Genomic DNA, 20,298 nt, shown 5'->3' with positions numbered 1-20,298 from the left:
ATGTGCCGCATCCCACAGTCATGTGATCATGATTTACTCCATTTTGTTTTTGTGGGGGGGGGGGTTTTGCCAGAACTTGTTTACATTTGGTTTCTGCAAAAAAAAAAAAAAATGCCATACAGAAAAATGGGTTTATTCAACAACTGCTATATTTGCTTAAGGAGTGCTACAATTGCTTAACGACAAAAAATCCTATACAGTCATATGGCGACTCATTTAAAATCATCATGACATGTCCAAAATTGAGGGCTCAATTACAGTCAAAAGATGAAGACTTCCTGTTAAAAAAAAAGCCAAGTCTTTGTATTTCCTTTTCTTTCTTCTACACTTTTCATTTTGTTTTCTCTTTCATTCTTTACTTTTCTCTCTCTCTCCTATGTCAGTTATTAGTTGTTAGTTTTTATTTATTTTAAAATTTAATAAAGTTATTAAAAAGACAGTATTCCATACTTTGTCTCTACAATCAGGTGCTGGGAGTCCTTTGCTCTTCTTCGCATCATAGAAATATCCTTAAGTATATTCCTTCAATTTTGGAAAAACATGGAATGGCAACAAAACTGGGCAAATCTGGGTAGGATGGTGATATCCAACTCCTCAAGGTTAGATGGACATCCTCTTGGATATCTCAGGAGATGTGAGGCCTAGCTTTGTCATGTAGTAGCAGCAATTCCTTCTTGTGCTTCCAAACTCCATTTAATAGTTGCTTCAAAATTTTGAGTGTTGCACGTAATGGTCTAAGTTGACGGGGGTGCCAAGCTGAAGCAAATTCATAAGAAAAACACCATCTGTATCTCCCCAAACTGTCATCATGAATTTTCTTGCCAAAGCCTTTTTTTTGTTATTCTTTTTTTCCCCACAGGTAAAGCTGTGTGGATATCCTTTGAACTGCCATAAATTTCTAGGTCATAATAATAAGCTGATGTTTTGACAGCTGTCATGATGCGTGAAGAAATTCCTCACCTTCACTTTTGTAGCATGACATCAACTGCTGCCAAATTTTAACTCCTGAAGCTGTCATCCATGCCATCAGCATGTAAGCAACCTATCTAACTAACACACACCTTCAGATATAGAAGAATATCAATAATGCAACCCTTCTATGTCTACAAAATGCCAAGCATAGCAACAATTTCTTGTTGGGTGATCCTCCAGTTGTCTCAATCAGTTCATCAGCCATTCTTTGCAAAAGCTGTCAGCTGCTGTCAAAGGTCATCCAGTCAGATTTTTCTAGTTCACCTGTCAAGCGCAGGAAATCAGGAGTCCAGGCAGTTCAAATGAATATAGGTTTATTGTAAGTGTAAGCTCTCCACAAGAATCTAAACTGCTATCAAAACAAATTGGCGGTAGATAAGAGTCAACAGAATTCAAGGTGGGCTGGGTTTAGATATCTTGCGGGCATGAAGGGACTCATGACTGATGATGCATTTGACCCCTCCCTTGGGCTCAGACTAGTTATCTCCTACATCAGCATTTTACACTTTTGGACACAGTGATGCACCTTACTCATGTCAACATCATCATCATAAATAATCTGTATTCAGCAGGGTTTCAACAGAAAATCAGCAATCGAACCTCTAAACATGGTGCAGTTGCTTAAATTGGACTTATAAATATTACTGCAGGCTTCCATTGCACACACTATAGCAACACAAATGTTTCTACTAGCAACTTTCCACCCACTGGAGTGAGAGAACAAGTGCTAAGAACATGTCAAAATTTCTTGCGCATCAGTATTGCCATCAGTTGGCAACTTATAACTTTGGAGGCATTACTTTTCTTTCAACCCTCATATTCAGGGCTTCTTCCTTCACAATTTCATGTACACCCATTTGCATGTCACTATTTTAACAAATCAAAATGTTGGGGGAAAATATTCAGGAATGTCTTTAAACCAGCTTTCTCTCAACAGGTTTTTGGACCCTAGTTTGATCCAAGCCACGGTTATTATTGTTTGCTATTATACCTATTATTATTTAGTGGATTATTTTAATCATCTGCCTTGGTTTGTTCATATACACTGCCCAGAGCTGGTGAGATGACATGTATAACTGTTGTTAAATGAACAAATGAACAAAAACAAACACACAAAGGAAATTCCCAGGCCTTGCTTAGAAAAGATTTTTTTAAAAAAAATTCCAAACACATCTCAGGAAAAAAAACTGCTTTACTTTTCCTTCTGTCCTGGTCCATCATTTCCTCTCATCCTCCCACTCTTAAATATTGTTTTGGTTCGTGCTATCTCAGTTTTACAGCCAATCATAATCTATTCAGTCAATCTTTGTTAAGCAAGCAATCCATGAACCAAGTCTATTTCCTAGATGTCAAGAAAGGTTAGATAACATTGGGGAGATTCAATTGCATTAGCAAACTGATGTTTCTATGCCAGTATTCATGTCCAGCTGTAGATAATGAAAGCTATAAACTGAGGGAAAAAAGATCTGTGGCTCAATAGCCCTTGATATATCACAAGTCGAGGGCTGCCTATATTCTCCCATGATTGGCATGTCAACTTAGTCTTCTCCATGTCTGTTGGCCATATTAGGAAGCCCTAAGTTCTCCATCTCTGTTGAAAGCCAACAGACATGGAGAAGACTAGGCTGAGATGCCAATCATGGGAGAATATAGGCAACCCTCGACTTGTGACCCTAACTGAGGCAAAAAGTTGTAAAGTGGGTCATCAAATGATGATTTCATGACCTTTTTTGCATCAATTAAGCAAATGCCGTGGTGGTAAAGCAAACCCAATCATTAAGCAAACACTGTGGTTGTTAAACAAACCCCTTGTTCACTCAGGGGCAGGTTTTGCAGGAAACAGGAAGTAAATACCAGTTTCTGGCAAAAATGTCACACATTGCTGGTCACATGACTGCTAGATGCTGCAAATGGCTGCAAACATAGTCTAGTTATCTAGGGTCCAAAATATAATCATGTGACTATTGGGGGGGATGGACATTGGAATTTCAAAACCAAATCATAAATCTTTTTTCAGGATCCTTTGTACCTTAAACAGTTACTAAGAGATCGGTCATACCTGTACTACAATTGCACTGAAAAGACCTTCTGTGTCTTTGTATCCTGCAGAGGCTTTGAGTCTCTACACAAATTATACAAGCAGCAGAGACTGGCGAATCCTGGACCTTTAATTACAAAGAGTCTTACAGCTTCCCCAGAGTTCTCAGCTTTCTTGCTCCTAACCTTTTGTTCTGCTGGTTCCAGCATTAGCCAAGGAGCACGGATAGCAATGCCTTGCTGTCTTTTGGCCCCAAGATAAAAAGCACAATATAAACAATATCTGAGCACACTCAACATCTATCAAATGCAGTGGAATTGTCAAGTCTTTGAATAATGATAAAACAAAGACATCAGTTTTATAGCCTTACAACATTTAACATCCTGACCAAAGGCATAAAACAAGCCAAAAGAAAGAGATCTCACTGCTCATAGATTTATTGTGATCTGAGATCTGAGTGATCTATTATGCAATCCATTGGATATGTTACAATACTATAACCATTCTTTGCTTTAAAATAAAGAAGGAATCTAAGAAGAAGAGAGCCTAAAGTTTGCAAGAGGAATATCCTGTTCTTTTATGTGGTTGTGTGTTTATAGGGTAATTATTCAAACACAATCCAATAAAAAATTAGGAAATGCTGAAATGGATCCTTCTCTCGGGAATAAAAGATGCATAACCACAAAATTGCACAAAAAAACCCCATATGCCTATCATCATGTTTAAGGCAACTTGTTTATGTGTATCACCCTAAAGAATCACCCAGTTTAAACCTTTAAAGGCCTTCTAAAAAAGCAAGTCATCAAGTACAATAAAAGTACAAAAAAAAGTGGGTCTGGTTTTAATTGTACTTCACCAAAGCAATCTAGTTCCATAAATAGGAACACTTATCGCGCTCACTGTTTAATGGGAGGAAAATTTCTTAAAGCTAGCTATGAGACATTTCGTACTCTGGAGAGATGCCCTTAAAAATATATTAACAGACAGTGTTCTGCATATATACAAATACAACCTCGCATAACAAGGAAGACAAAAGCAAGGTATTATCTTTATTAAATGGAAAGAAAGAGATGAAGACTTGCAAGATTCCATTATCATAGCCAGTCTAAATAATAGTAGCTATAACAGACTTTGAGGATAACTTTAAGAGAACAGGAAGAAATGCTGCAGCCTACACAAAAGTCTGATAAGAGAAACATGAATCCAAAGCAAGAATGGGAGTACAGAAAGCATCACAGCATTGATATCCCTAGTTCTCTGGAAGCTTTTAAAGGCAGGGCATCTCACTGAAGTCTGAAAGATTGCAAGATTATGGTACTGTGATGGTTATTAATATTCTCTGGTCTGCACTGCTTTGAATGGCTGACGGTAGGTTTAGCCTTCCTGTGGAATTGTTTTCTTGGTCTGGTCTATCCAATGGGCCGACATCCATCTTGCAAGTCTGATTGTGCTGTACCTCTTTCTTTTCTTATACTTCAGGGAATTAGAGAGATAGCAATAGCAATAACCTTTAGGCTTACATACCACCCTGCAGTGCTCTATAGCAGGGGTCTCCAACCTTGGCAACTTTAAGACTTGTGGACTTCAACTCCCAGAGTTCCTCAGCCAGCTTGGGGACCACTGCTTTATAGCACTCTCTGGATGGTTTATAAGGTAGAAGCATTATTTGCATATTGCCCTTAATGATCTGGTCGTCATTTTACTGACCTCAGAAGGATGAAAGTCTGAGTCAACCATGAGCCCCATCAGGATCCACTCCAGGCTGTGGGCAGAATTTGCCTGCAATACTGCATTCTAACCACTGCATCATCAGGGCTTCTACATGAGATGTCTGTCTTAACTGCTTACAAGCATAACCTGTTTGTTGTGGATTCCAGACCTGCTTTACCCTGGCACGTCTTTGTCATGGTCATCTTCATTATTCTCTACACCACCCCATAAAAATCTGATCCATGCTGACATCCCCTATGCCGGGGGTCCCCAATCCCCAGGCCACAACCTGTTTGGAACCGGGCCAAGCAAGTCGAGGATAGCAGGCGCTTGTGCTCATAGTTCCATTTGCACACGTGGCAGGCATTGCGGTGGCACACAAAGCTCCATTTGCTCTGCGAACTGGCAGGGGGGAGAGAATCATCCCACCTCCCTCGCCAGTTCATCAAGCCAGAAAGATTGGGGACCACTGCCCTACACTCCTGCCTTATCGCTCCCCATCCCTAAAGTATAAACACTCTGACTCATGCTCTCCTTCTCCTTCTCCTACCCCTATACATCTCTTTACCATTCTGCATACATTTATAATCTAAACAATTGTGTGATTCTGGTACCTAAGTACAGCCCATGGAGCTTTTCTCAAGACAGAATAGCCATTGCTCTGTTGTTCTTCAGGTGAGGCAGGGTGGCAGGAGTTCCATGTCCCCTTGTGAGCCACACGGTGCTTCCCATTTTCCCGGCTGGATGGTGGAAAATGTAAAGGGGTTTGTAGAGAAGCTGCTGGCTGCCCAGCCATCTTCACATGTAGTCCTCCATTTTTTCTAATAAACAAAGGAATCAAAAGCATTAGTAAGACAGAATTCTGCCTCTGTCTTGTTCTCAAGGAGAAAAAGCTAGCATAGTACCCATGTGAGAGGTAACACAAATTGATCCAAAGATTAATTCTCAACCTAGGTGGCTGCCCAGGACTGGACATTAAGAAGCAAATTAAGACTATTTAAATATGTACCCTCTCAATGTTATTTATTTGTTGGTTTCATTGCATGGGCTTTGGCAGATTATTTAAACAGAAATGACTCACACAAAAATAATAAAAAACAAAGTAGAAGATAAACAATGACTAATAAAATAGAAGTAAAATGTTATTTTTAGTTACACATTGTCTCCTTCCATTTACTTCCCCAAACACTAACTTTATCTAAGTATTTGGTTGAAATTATTATTAAACAAAAAACAAGCAAACACATAGAAAAATGAAATTTTCTAAAAAAAAAAGAGAAAAGAAAGAATCAAGGGAACTTCTACAATGGTTAAGTCTTGCCTTACTATATTTCTAATCTTTTTTTAGGGTATCAACAGTCATGCAGGTAAAAGTGACTCAACAGATATTGTACACCTGAATTTTCAAAGAGCCTTTGACAAAACCTTTTATCAAAAGCTACTGAGAAAACTCAGCTACCAAGGAGACAGAGAATGGGAAGAAAAGAGCATATCTCACACCAAGATGCACAAAATGAGACCCCTAAGGACTGGCATTGGAGCTGGTGCCTTTGACTTGGATATCAGCATCCTGGAGTTTGTGATTCAAGGTAGTACAATTTTTTTAAAAAAGGGGATTGTGAAGAGTTGCAGAAGGATCTCTCCAAAACTGCTGATTGCATTCAAAAAGGCAAAGGTGGTTCAAGGTACGCAAATATAAAAGGATGAATGTTGACCACAAAAAAGCATATTTCACAGATATATTAATGAAATTGACCAGGAAAGGGATTTTGGCAGCACAATAGGCAGTTTGATAAAAATGTCAACCCACTTTGTAACAGATTCTTTAAAAAACCAGAATCTATCCTTGGAACTTTAGGAAAGGAACTGAAAAGATAACTTATCTGAAGGTACTGAAATAGCAGTTACAGAGGCCCCTGGATGAAATGAATTATTTGCATCCTTTTCAGTTGGATTCAGGCCTAGGCATGGGGTTGAGACTGTTTCAATATCACTGTGCATAGTATCTTCCTGAATATATGGGGATTTCGAATTGGGAGCATTGTACCTGCAGTGGTTTCTCCTCCTCCCTTGGTGATGATTCAAGCTAGGAGAAGACACTGAGCTCTCAAGCGTGTTGATGGAAGGTGTCTCAGGATTTGGTCCTGTGTGTCCTCTGTGTAACTGCCGGAACCCTGACACTTACTGTTTAACATCTATAACAAGCTGCTCCATCACTATGGAGTAAGGAATCATCAGTATACTGATTATTCCTAGCTAAATCTCAAGATGATCATGAAATATAGTCAAAGCCCCACCCTAGAGCCTGGATGATTTTAGAGTCTGGATGGAGCTAAAGATTTAAACTTAATCTCATCGAGGCAGAATGGTTGTGGACTCAAATCCTTCTAACTCTTAAGAGTAAATCCCACTTTGACTCACTGGAATTGGGCTCCTCTGCAGAGAAAACCATCATCTAGATTCATGGTTCCTGCTGGAATAGCAAATGGAAATTCTAGTCAGATTAGTCTTTACACAGTTCTGACCAGGTGTTACTGATGGTCATTCATAATTTTGTCACATCTTGTCAAGGTGACTATTCATTCCACATGATGGTGCTCTTCAGCTGGTTCAAAACTCTTACTGTGGGGGCTGCATGGATTGTTGGTAGGCTTCCAAGCACAATTCATAGCGCTGGTTATCAATTCTTAAGCCCTATGTGATTTTGGTTGATCATCTAGTCCCGTTGGCATCTGCAACTCCAAGGGAAATTGACGAGAACTTGATTGCAACTATAGTTTGTGTATCATCATCTTCATTTAATAACCCCATAATCCAGGGGTGGGATTCCAATTTTTTAACAACTGGTTCTGTGTGCGTGGCTTAGTTGGTGGGCATGGCTTGGTGGTCATGTGACTGGATGGACATGGCTTGGTGGTCATTTTATTGGCTGGGCGTGGCCAACTCAATATCACTCACCTCAAGGGACACATCTCCTCGCCTGGCTTCTCATGACTGTGGGGATGCTGCAACAGTCGTAAGTGTGAAAAATGGTCATAAGTCACTTTTTTCAGTGCCACTGTAACTTTGAATGGTCACTCCACATAAGCAAAGTACCAGCAAAGGAGGGGAAAAAAAACTCCAGAAAAGTTCCTGAAACAGGAAGTCTAGTCCTGCCAAGAACGTAATAAGGGTTAATGGAGAGGCAGTTTCTGTAAAGCAATACCAGAATGTTTCCTTCCTGCCTTCCTTACAGGATTAGGCCAGTAATTTCTTCTAACAACCGGTTCTCCAAACTGCTTAGAATGTTAACAACCGATTCTAACAAATAGGTGCGAACTGGTGGAATCCCACTTCTGCCATAATCCCTTGCGGGGTGGAGTCTGGCAACTGAATGAGCTGAGTGTTTACTGGCCGGATGCCCTTCCTGTCACCAATACAGAGTTATATTCGGCAGATATATTCTAAATGCTGGGTCTTAGGAAGCAACAGCTGAAAGGAACTATTATTCTCCGCTGTAGCTTATAAGCTTCCCAAATGTTTTTGGTTGGCTATTGTATAACATAGAACACGGGCTGTGGATGTCGGTCCTGATCAAGAAGATGTCTTCTTTTATTCATATTTTGTTGCTCTTCTTTTGTTCTTATTTCATTGATCCTCCCTGATGACAACTGCAGTTTCTGACAGTACTGCATTATTAGTCTAAACTGTTAGAACTATAGTATTGGTGTTGTTTGTTTGTTTAAAAATGGTGAGAAAACAGTACCCAAAAATAAAAAGGACTTATGCAGACATAATGAATTAAACTGCATAAATTACAACTCTTTTACTTGAAAACAATTTATTACAGGTACAAAGATACAACTTGTCAGGACCTCACAAGCCTATTTCTAGAAGTTCTATTGTCCAGATATTGGGCACCATATGTTCCTGAAGCAATCAAACATAATCAGTAATATCTAATTATTATTATCTAGGGCTTTGCTAAATTATTAGCAGGTGATGGCATGTGACTAACCTTATCAGGGGTTGGAAGTTAAGCAGGGTCAGGCTTAGATATAATCTGAATGGAGCATCACTTTATAATCCTTCAGCTAGACCCAACTTGAAAGAACATATTGTTGCTATGACGACCTCATGGACATGAAATCACTAGACACATTTATCTTTACCTACTCAATGCGAATATCATTAGTATTATTATATTCTCATTGTACTAATTATAGATTATTTTATTTTTATCACATCAATTTTCTAATTGCTCAGGACGACTTTAAAGGTTCTCCGATCTTATTCCCATCCATAGTTTAACTCCTGAGAGACAGTTTTGTGCACTGCTTATGGCATCGGGTTAGATATTCAGAGATGGCAAGTTCTAATCCTGCCTTGGACACAAAGCCAGTTGGGTAATCTGGGGCCAGTCACCTAGGAAGGTGGAAAATGCAAACTGACTTCCAAAAAATCTTGCCAACAAAACTGCAGGGTCTTGTCCAGGTAGTCATCAGGAGTCAACACTGACTCAAAGTATTAAAAAACAAATATTTAACTTCTATTTCCTTTCACTGATGCCCCCAAAAGTGAGGTTTTCACTTTTCAGTCTTCATATGAATTGCTCCCCAAAGGGATAAATGTGAAAATGAAAATGAGTAATTTATGCAAGTTTATGATTTTGTGAGTTATGTGTAATTCTCCAGAGGTCAACCATAATTAAATGTATAACACTTGTTCTAAAATTGATAGTCTTTGATTTAGGCTGCTATGGGTCTCTCAAAGTTACAGCTCAAATCCAAAAATACTGAACTTAATGTTGGATATCAAAACCTCTTCTAGGGAAAAATATTTACTGAAACATATTATTTTAGATAGATGGTAATAAGATTATCTTATACCTTAAAGGTAGGGATTAGATATAAGCTTTTTTCAACAATTGTGTAATTATAAGATATGTAATACATTATATTATTTCAATATAGTGATATTTATACAATATTGACTAGAGATTATTAATACTCTGGTGTTCAGCTGAGACTTCTGAAGACAGAAAAAAGAAAAAGTATTATATCAATGTTATAATTTGAAAAGTCAATGTCAATAAATGTACAATTGAATACATTTTTATGTTCAAAGCTGAATATAACATTAATAAATAGTAAACTACTATTATACAATGAAGGTTTCTGTCTTAAATTGAATACTTACTACTGAGCTCTCTACCCTATTGTTACCTATTATTATTTGTGCATGCTAAGAAAAATAGAAAAGCAACAAAGCAAAGTTGGCAACAACAAGTAAAAGAGAAAGAAAACAGGGGGGAAAGCTTTTCTAGCTTCTCTCTTCTTGTGCTAATTTGTCATGTCTTTTACACATTCAGAATCTTTCAGAAGCCAAACTGTAAATGTTTATATTTGCCACACTGTGTTGTGTTGTATGTATATTGTACGTATGGAAGTGTTTAGCTTTTGTTCAACAAGTATCTGTTCACTGTTGCACAAAAGAATGAGGCTTCTTTTATGTCCAACACAAGATGCCTAAGAGAGCCAGTTTGTTGTAGTAGTTAAAGTATTTTGCTTGTTTGTTGGTCATTCAATTTGTAAAGGTAAAGGTAATGGTTTTGCTGTCCAGTCATGTGAAACTCTAGGGCATGGTGCTCATCTCCATTTCTTGGCCAAGGGAGCTAGCATTGTCTGAAGACAATTTCCGGGATCATATGGCCAGCATGACTAGGCACCAAAAGCGCATAGAACGCTGTTACCTTCCCACCCAAGTGGTACCTATTAATCTACTCACATCTGCATGCTTGTGAACTAGGTGGGCAAGAACTGGGGCAAGGACAGGAGCTCACCCCATTGCACAGACCTTGGGTGTCAAATTCAGGCAGTCAGCTGCCCAGCTAACAAGCTCAGTGTCTTTAACCGCTGAGCCGCCATGCTCCATTCAACTTGTACAGCTGCCCAATTCACAAGGCAAATCAGGGAGCGAAGACAAAACAACCCAGCAACCAAGGACACAAATCAATATGCTGCAATGCCCCTTAGAGACAGGATCACTCCAAACACTGGCCTTATTTCTGAATGCTGAACTAGGTTCAAGTCCACCTGGAGCCATGACAAGTCACTGACCTCAGGCCACTCACACTCTCTCAGCCCAGCCTTCTGCAAAAGATTGTTGTGGAGATAAAAGGAAGGGGGAACCCATGTGAATTAATGTAAGCCAAGGGTGTCAAACCCAAGGCCCATGGGCCACATCCGGCCCACGGGGTGTATAGATATGGTCTGTGGGGATGCCCTGGAAACAGCAAAGGACCGGCCCGCAATGCCTCTGCCAGCAAAAACAGAGCTTGGGAGGACCATGTGCGGCCCACCCAAGCTCCATTTTCAGCTGTGACAGCCTCCTGCAACCCTCTGCCAACTAAAACGGAGCTCTGTTTTCGCTGGCAGAACACTCGGGCAACCATAGGTGCCCCCAACACCAGTGATGTCAAGCTGGCCATGCCCACCCTGGCCCTCCTGAGGTCAAACACAACCCTGATGTGGCCCTCAATGAAATTGAGTTTGACATCTTTGCCTTAAGCTCTTGGAGAAAAAGGTGATATAAATCTAACAAATAAATAAAACTGAGTTGGAAGGTTCTTTGGTCTGGTGCCAGAGAGAAGGATAGTCCTATTTTTATGGATCATTATATAGTATGTGACCACACACATCCTGTAAATAAGTAAAACACCTAACATACATGTGTTATGGGCATGCATGCTACTGGACAGTTTTGGGAATGGGCTCATCTGTCTCCGCAAGAAAAAAATGCCGGAATAGTAAGTTACACATTCTACTCACATTCTGGATCCATTTTGTGAAAGCAGGAAGCCGTCGTACACTAGGCAGACGCCAAATACGGTGATCCCCGTTTCTTTTACCAGCATTGCACAAGTCCCAAGAAATAAACTAAGCAGCAAAAAGGATGGAGAGGCAGTGGGAGGGAAATGTTCCCCAACATAAAGCTGATCCACGCTCCTGCAAGGCAGAAGGAAAAGCCAACTGTGAAATGAAAACTGTATAATAGCAATAGCACTTATATACCGCTTCACAGTGCTTTTACAGGCCTCTCTAAGCAGTTTACGGAGTCAGCCTATTGCCCCCAACAATCTAGGTCCTCATTTTTCTGACCTCGGAAGGATGGAAGGCTGAGTCAACCTTTTCCCCATCTGGATTGAACTCCAGGCTGCAGACAGAGTTTGCCTGCAATACTGCATTCTAATCTCTGCAACCATCACAGGTCCTAAACCCTGTAACCCCTAAGACAGGTTTAATCTAAACTAAAGAAATGGAAATAGACATTTTGAACCCAGAAACCAACTCCTTGTCTATTAGAATTTATATCATTGCCCAGAGTTGTCTAGCAAAAAGGTGGTTTTACAAATTGAATAAATAAATCAGTGGCTGAGTTAGATATGGAACACAAAGGAGGAATTATGTTTCCTCTCTGTTGCCGTGTTATTATCCTATAATCCCTTCATATTAAAATGGGATTTTTCTACTTTTTTTTCCTTTCTATAATTTTTATTCAAAGATTATCAAGATGTGGAGAAAGGAGGACAACTCTGAGTGACTAGGGGTAGACTTTAAAGTTTTTGGGATGGTCAAGAATTATAATCATGGGCAATTATGATGCAAATTTGGCTGTATCATGTATCTTCAATGAGGTCGCTCATTATTTTGGAGGGACATTAAAAGTTTGTTAAATCCAAAGGCAGAATAAAACAGGGAATATATGACTTGATATTTTTTTTCCTGGGATGAACAGCAGGAAAATCCTGATGTTTACTTTCACACAGTGGAGAATGAACATATAAGCCACTATGAACTACCTGTGCCAAGTTAGGTAAGAAGCAGAGAACTACAAGAGAGAGAGATGGAAAAACAGCAGGAAACAGAGTAGGCTTCAGAGCTAGAGGATTTTATGATGATAGATAAGGAGCAGGATCAAAAAGTAATATATGGGACGTGGAGAATATGATAAAGAGAAGCCACTTCACTTCGGATCTCCTCTATCTTCCAGGAGTAGCTGTGGAGAATTGGGAACCAAAAGGGTCAGATGATGGGAGTGGCTTAAACCCCACCCCCTTTATACATGCATTGCATCCACAACAAATGTAAAGAAGGGGTGAGGCTTTCAAAAATGGCCAAAGCAGCCCCCATGTTGAATTTCTTGACTCCACCACAGGTGTTCCTGCTCCTTTCTCCTACATTCAAGATGGATAGGGTTTGTAGCAGTGCACGGTTTCCTTTTCTTCCCTAAAGCAAGAAGGCTGGTAAATGCACAGATGAAAAAAAAAATGCAAGCATACACATAGAAGCATTCGCTAAAATAGACTTCAGAAACAACAGACCCATCTATGATTATGAGGCTGACCTCCAAATGCAAATTTGGTCCATTGTATCCAAAGTTTTTCAAACCGGGGTCTATCAATTCAAAGTTTCGATGTAATATAATTCAGTTTTCCTTAATTCCCCAGTCATTCAATGAAAGAAGTGGGGGAAAGGGAGACTATGAAGGAAGGAGTTGGCATTGTCCACATAAAATAAATCCAGAAGGTTCATAAGTCTTATTTAAAAATGGCAAGCATTCTAAGATAAAAGACAGATACCTATTATAGGAGAGAAAAGCCAAAAGAAATAATAGACAGGCAAGAACATCTGCTCTGCCGACTATACCCGTTACCTAAAAAAAATAGAAAGACAAAATAAGTTAGCAGTTACAAACAAACAGCAAGACTAAATGTTAAAGCTCCTGCAAATAATATGTGTGTGTGTATGTGTGTGTGTGTGTGTGTGTGTGTGTGTGTGTGTGTGTGTGTGTGTGTATACCGTTTTACAGTGCTTTACAGCCCTCTCTAAGTGGTTTATAGAGTCAGCATGTTGATGGAAGGCTGAGTCAACCTTGAGCCTGGTGAGATTTAATCTGCCAAACTGCTGGCAGCCGGCAGTCAGCAAAAGTATCCTGCAGTACTGCATTCTAACCATGACTATTGAGATAATTTTCAACTTATGACCGTTCATTTAGCAATTGTTCAAAGTAACAACAGCAATGAAAAAAGTGACTTACAGCCAGTCCTCAAACTTATGAATATTGCAGTGGCACCTCAGTCATGTGATCGCAGTCCAGGTATTTGGCTTGCAGCTTGGACTTACAAGTGTCCTGTAGTCACGTGATCGCATTTGCAATCTTCCCAGCCACAAGCAAAGTCAATGGGGAAGCCAGCAGGGAAGACTGCAAGCCAGTCATGTGATATCTTGCCTAATGACCTAGAGTGATTCCCTTAATGTCCCCATCAAAAAAGGCTGTAAAATCGGATGTAGTCCTCTTCTGCCTTGCTTAATGACTATACTACTTTACACACAAATTTTCTGTCCTTATTGTGGCATAGGAGCTGCATTGGTTGCCGATTTGCTTCCGGGTGCAATTCAAGGTGCCAGTTGTCACCTTTAAAGCCCTTCATGGCTTGGATCCAGTTTATCTAAGGGAACGTCTCTTGCCAGTCACATCTACCCAACCCATTAGAGCGAGGATGAATGTTGTGGGTCCCACCCCTGAGGGAGATACTGTTAGGAATGTGAGTCACCTAACAGTTATTTGGGTTGGAAATATATAAACCAGGATAGACATTTTAATACTATGTCTTTAAGAGAATACTAAATCTATAATTAGGTGTGGTTCCACAAATGGCCATAAGATGGAGCCAGAAACCTGGGTTGTTTAGTGTCAGTGTAGTCTCAGTGAGTCTGTGTTTCTTCTGTTGGAGAGTTGCCGTTCCTCCATTTTTCCCTATTGACTGTTACTGATCGTTGATGTAAGTCTGTTACTGAACTGTTTTTTGATACTGGACTTTGATATTTGGATTATCCCTGAACTAAAAACTGACTGCTTTACCTGTGAATGACTTGGACTGCTTATCCTGGACTGTGCTTAAACATTTAGTGGAAGTAAAAACCTAAATTTACTGCACAATGTATCTGTGTGCTGTGTGTGTATTATTCAACATTACTCTCACTACGTCTCCCTGTATGCGCTCATTCTCCTAACAGGGAATTACCTCAACACTTACACCTGATGGGGCCCAGAAGAAGGGCCTTCTCCGTGGTGGCTCCGTCTCTCTGGAATATCATTGCCCCAGAGATTAAAATGGCCCCCACTCTTTCAGAAGGCACTGGTTTTGCCAGAGGGCCTGGGGAACCCAGAGAGGGATGGAGCCCATCAAATGGCTAGTGTGATCTGCTGTCGTCGGTGCGGGGGGGTCGGAGTTGGTGGTTCCCCCCCCCCAATTTTGTTCTATTGTACTTTACAAATTTATTTGATTCTTTTTGTTAGTTTTTATTTTTTATTTTTTGTTTTAATTATGGTTTTACATTGTGTAAGCTGCCTTGAGTCGCCATGGGTGAATAGGCAGCAATATAAATTAAATAAATAAATCAAGGACCACCTGTCGTATAAATACTGCTTAAGAAATGGGTGTCAAACTTGCGGCGTCACCTGATGGATCACAATGTTTTTTTCCCCTTCATGGAGCTGGGGTGGGTGTGGCCTGCATATGATGTATCCAGCCTGCGGACCGCCAGTTTGACATCCCTGGCCTAAGATATTTAGTGAAGTTACTGTTTGGTCATAGTGATAAAAATCTATAGAATGCTTTATGCTGAAACTATTCCGAAAGAAGAAGGGGTGAGGTTGTTTAGGTAACTTTCTAGAGAAGGCTTTCATAAATGTTTACCTCAATCAGCTTTATTCTATGCCTTGTGGTTTTCCGGTACAGATAATACTCGACTTATGACCACAATTGACCCCAAGATTTTATGTATGAACAGTTAAGTGAGCTTTGCCCCATTTAGCAACCTTAACACCGTTGTTAAATGAATCACTGCAATTGTTCATTTAGCAACCTGGTTGTTAAATGAATCTGGCTTCCCCATTGACTTTGCTTGTCAGAAGATCATAAAAGGGGATCGCATGACCTTGAGGCACTGCAATCATCATAAGTGTGTCAGTTGCCAAGCATCTTAATTTCGATCACGTGACCATGGGGATGCTGCAACAATGTGAAAAACGGTCATAAGTCACTTTTTTCCGTGCTGTAGTAACTTTGAACAGCTACTAGACAAACTGTGGTACTATCTGGACCAGGGCTCTCCCACCTTGGCAACTTTAAGACTTGTGGCTAAGGCTGGCTGAGGAATTCGGGAGTTGAAGTCCACAAGTCTTAAAGTTGCCAAGGTGGGAGACCCCTGATCTGGACTATCTGTAAACCATGATGGGAAGTCCTGAATATTTATTAATGTTCTGTCCACTCATAAAATATTTCTATGACTGTTTTATCGTTGCCAGGAACAGAAAGTGGGGAGAAGGAAAGGAGTCTGATAGAGCAGTGCAGCAGTTTGGAATCGAAAGTGCATTCCATTCATATCTTGCGAAGATTATAACTAAGTGACTGGAGTTTCTGCGGCGCAAATCTCTAATTGGAGAACATGATTGATGACTCTTGGCTATAGACATGTTTCACTGGAGAATATGAATTATGATACACCCAGAGGGGTGGGGAAAAACCAGGGTCAAGGGTGACCGTGAATTACGTGTCTCAGAATTGGCTACACACAGGTCATACCGACATGTTAGCTCCTAATAAATCCTCTGGAGTTTTTGAAGCTTGGCTTGAAGCTCATGATTTCATTAGGGCCACTGCCAGAATCCTGACATGTTCTGCTAATGTAACATGTAAATAAATACAGACATGGTCTTAATGGACTTCATAAGTGAACCCAGTAATCCTTCTCTAAGATACTCTTCCCTATAGGAGCAGTCTGAAATACCAACTCTGTGTTTGAAGCCCCTCCTCTTTTTACACTCAATGTATAGAAAAGGGAGAGATCCTAACATACAATTGTGATGTCCATTCTGATTTTTTTTCATTGCTTTTGCAGAGGCTTCCTTGTGAAAGATAAAGCAATTCCCGGATCATACATAAATGTTCATGACTACAAGAGATGCACTGACTTGAGAGTTTTGTCAGTTTCCTCCAAAGTGGTGAATTTCTTAACAATTTATTCATTATTTATTATAAATTCTCCTAAATATCTTGAACATCAAAGACTTCTTCTGAAACTTGGCTTGTGCTTAAGTTCATTTCTGTTCATTTTCATTCTTTAAAAATTCAAGTTTGCTGTATTTTCCAATGAATACGTCGGCAGTCTTTCCCCAAATCTAATGATATACACACACAAGCACCCATTTAATCCTATTTAAATAGTGGGAGAATGTAAAAACTGCTCAATTAATCCCAGGAAGTACTTCGAGAACTCAAGACTTCTTTGTAATGAAAAGTTTGATTTCACCCTCCCAATTGTACATTATTTTAGACATTCTAGGGATCCCGCATTCTCAAACCATTCCACCATTACAATTATTCCACATCTGCTACCATCCCATCCCAAAGCAAGCAGCAGTAAACAGAAACATCAATTAGCCTTTTGCAGTGTTTCATTAACAGCTGTGCAGACATCCCTTCTAATTTACAGGAATATCTTCTAATTATCTTCAAAACGGTTAAAGGCAAACTTTTTTTTTTTTTTACAAGTCGGGGCAGAAGAGAGCTAGAAAGTACCAGCAGTCAGACACAAGGAGTTTCAGCTCTCCAAAAATGCATTTTAGGTTGTGTTATTTCAGGCAGCGTAGAATCATAAGAAGAGATTGGACAGTCTGGAATGGTATAGGGTTCCCTGCCTGAGCAGGAGGTTGGACTAGAAGACCTCCAAGGCCCCTTCCAACTCTTTTGTTGTTGTTGTCATCATCATTATTATCATCTGAGGAGTTTTAGCAGAATCCCAATTGAAGGAACTGTGTCTTCAAACCAAACTGGAAACAATGGTCGATTATGCTGTTTAGAAATAAAAATCTGTAATGTCTACGGAGATTCTCAGTCATCCAGGTCATGATTGTCCCAAAAGTGCTTTTTCAAGTGACAACTGGAACTTTCTGGTTTTTCTTCAAAGACGTTTTGCTTGTCACCCAAGAAGCGAAGAAAAAGAAGAGCTGAAGAAGCTTCTTGGATGAGAAGTGAAATATCTTCAAAGAAAAAACAAAAAGTCCAGTTGCCTTTTGAAAAAGCACATTTGGGAAAAATTAGCAATATATTACAGGAAATGGGAAAGGAAACGCTCGAAATAATCAATGAGTATTAGATTTGCTCAAGAGCAAGGAATTCTAATTCAAATTTCAGGTAGTCCTCAACTTACAACCAATTGTTTAGCAACTGTTCAAAGTTACAATGGCACTGAGAAAAGTGACTTATGACTGATCCTCACACTTAATGACCATCACGACATCCCAGAATCATTTGATCCAATTCTGGGCCCTTGGCAACCAGCTTGTTATTACAAAGTATGCAGTATCCCAGGTCAAATGATCGCCAGATGCTACCTTTCCAGCTTGTTTCTGATAAAGTCAATGGGAGAAGCAAGATTGGCTTAACTGTGTAATTCACTTAAAAACTGCAGTGTTTAGCTGGACAACTGTGGCAGAAAAGGTCATAAAATCGGGTGTAATTCACTTAATGACTGCCTTGCTTAGGAATGGAAATTCTGGTCCCAGTTGTGGTCGTAAGTCAAGGACTACCTGTACTGGAAGGGAGAAAAATTGAAAAAGGTAGGGGAGAAGAATGGAATAGAAGAGGGATAGTGAATGGCTCTTCAGATTTTATTCAATTTCAACTACTATCAGCCTCACTTATAGCTGGGAATAGTGGGAATTGAGGACCAACAACATTTAGAAGTCCTTAGCTCTCTCATCCCAGGATTATATCAACCTAAAGCAGGTGTCCCCCAACCTTAGCAACTTTAAGACTTGTAGACTTCAATTCCCAGAATTCTTGGAATTAATGTCCACAAGTCTTAACGTTGCCATGACCTAGAAGATTGGTTTGGGGATTGGTATTTAGATTGGTATTCCTAATAGAAGCAATGCATATGCAACAGGTCCAATTGTGTCTTACCTATTGCCCCACTGGAAAAGAAGAGGAGACTTCTTGCAACTCTTCTATTTGTTTTTTAAGGAGTGAAGGAAATACTCCTTTAATTATTTTTTAAGCAAGTGAGGAATCAATACTCGGTTTGTGTTGACAAAAGAAATCATTAAGTGTATTTACGGTTTGCTAAAAATGATACCAAATTTGTGGACATCCTTGATTCAAGCTCAAGTATTTGCTTGAATCAAGGATGCCCTGCTGTCTAGCTACAAATTGAAAAAACTCTGGATTAATAAGGAGGCATTCTTCCAACAGATTCTTCGGCTCAAGAATTGAAATAGATGTACGAATTCACAGCTTCTGGTCACGTCAGAAGGACCTGACAGACAATTTTGGATTAAGTCCCAAAATGAAACTCTCTCCTAAAAACATGGCAGAATTCCCAGAAATGTATTCGGTTGTTTTGGAATTTGACTTCCCCACTTTCTTGTCATCCTTGGATAAAAATAACAAAATCTTAGTAAGGGTTTAGTGTACTAAATAAAATCCTATGTTTTAAATCACTTTGTGTTTTAAATATCATCCCCAAAATGAATTCATTACATGGCCTTATACAAATGTTTCTCTTTTAAAATATTTTTTTAAATCTCGCCTTTATCCTTATTATAAATAACTCAAGGCAGCAAACATAATCCAATACTCCTTCTTCCTCCTCCTATTTTCCTCATAACAACAACCCTGTGAGGTGGGTTGGGCTGAGGGGTAGTGATTGGCCTAAGGTCACCCAGCTGACTTTCATGTTTCTTCAGTTTCATCCTTCCTTGTCCAATATGACAATCATAATATTAACCTATTCTACAGGATTGTTGTACATACTATATGGCTTGTTCTGAATCCTCTAGCAAAATAGGGCTGAGTTAATAGAGATTTCATTTCAGGTAAGCTTAAAAATCATTATATAAGTGCTCTGCATGTTTATATTTTGATACAAGTTCATAGCGCCAAATCATTTTTAAAATTAAGATTTATAAATCAATCAGAGTGAGGAATGTTATGCATTGTATATAGTGTATATAGTTGTCAGTTGAAGTTCTCATTCTGGTCCTCTGTTGTAGCAGGAAAATACACTCTCCTGATTGGTTGTTTGGCCGATCAGTTTCCTATAAAAAAAGCTGTGTCAGCCAGGAAGTGCAATGGCCTCACAGGCAGCATTAAATAAAGAGCTGTTAGAAATCACTCTGGCCTCGCCTTACATTCTTCGCCCAGAACTTAACAAGGAACATTTACATTTTGTATGGTACCTATCATACAGTTTATTTTCCTAAAACAAAACTATATGTGGGGCCATTTTTTGTGGGGGGTAGGATTTTCCAGATGTAAATTATCCAAACCAAATGTGATTCATGTTGACCTGGATGAGATATACCTTCAAAATTGGCCTGTTTTATCTGAAATGTTATTATCTAGTACACCATGAGCTGTTTCTGGTTCAGATAATTTATTCCCAGAAAGTACAAAACCATCTCCTGGGAATAGTATGGTTCAGATCCAGCATTGTGTGGAAAGTTTCAGATTTTCCAAAACAGTTTATTCC

General features: G+C 39.5%; 1 protein-coding gene across 2 annotated transcripts in view; it reads right to left on the bottom strand.

The window, feature by feature from the left end:
* TMTC1 (transmembrane O-mannosyltransferase targeting cadherins 1) overlaps window positions 1–20,298 on the bottom strand; it is a 143,969-nt gene that overhangs the window by 107,871 nt on the left and 15,800 nt on the right. For both annotated transcript variants that reach the window (XM_026719721.2, XM_026719800.2), the window contains exons 3-5: window positions 13,341–13,414; window positions 11,530–11,706; window positions 5,335–5,541 (exon numbers count right to left, since the gene is read on the bottom strand). In XM_026719721.2, coding sequence (XP_026575506.2) covers window positions 5,335–5,541; window positions 11,530–11,706; window positions 13,341–13,414 — 458 coding nt within the window. The remainder of the gene's footprint in view (window positions 1–5,334; window positions 5,542–11,529; window positions 11,707–13,340; window positions 13,415–20,298) is intronic.

Source organism: Pseudonaja textilis, chromosome 5 (assembly GCF_049901715.1).
Source record: "Pseudonaja textilis isolate UNSWEBS1 chromosome 5, rPseTex1.2, whole genome shotgun sequence".
Taxonomy (NCBI): Eukaryota; Metazoa; Chordata; class Lepidosauria; order Squamata; family Elapidae; genus Pseudonaja; species Pseudonaja textilis.
The sequence above is the reverse complement of the archived record's forward strand: the minus strand, read 5'-3'. Positions and strand labels throughout refer to the sequence as shown.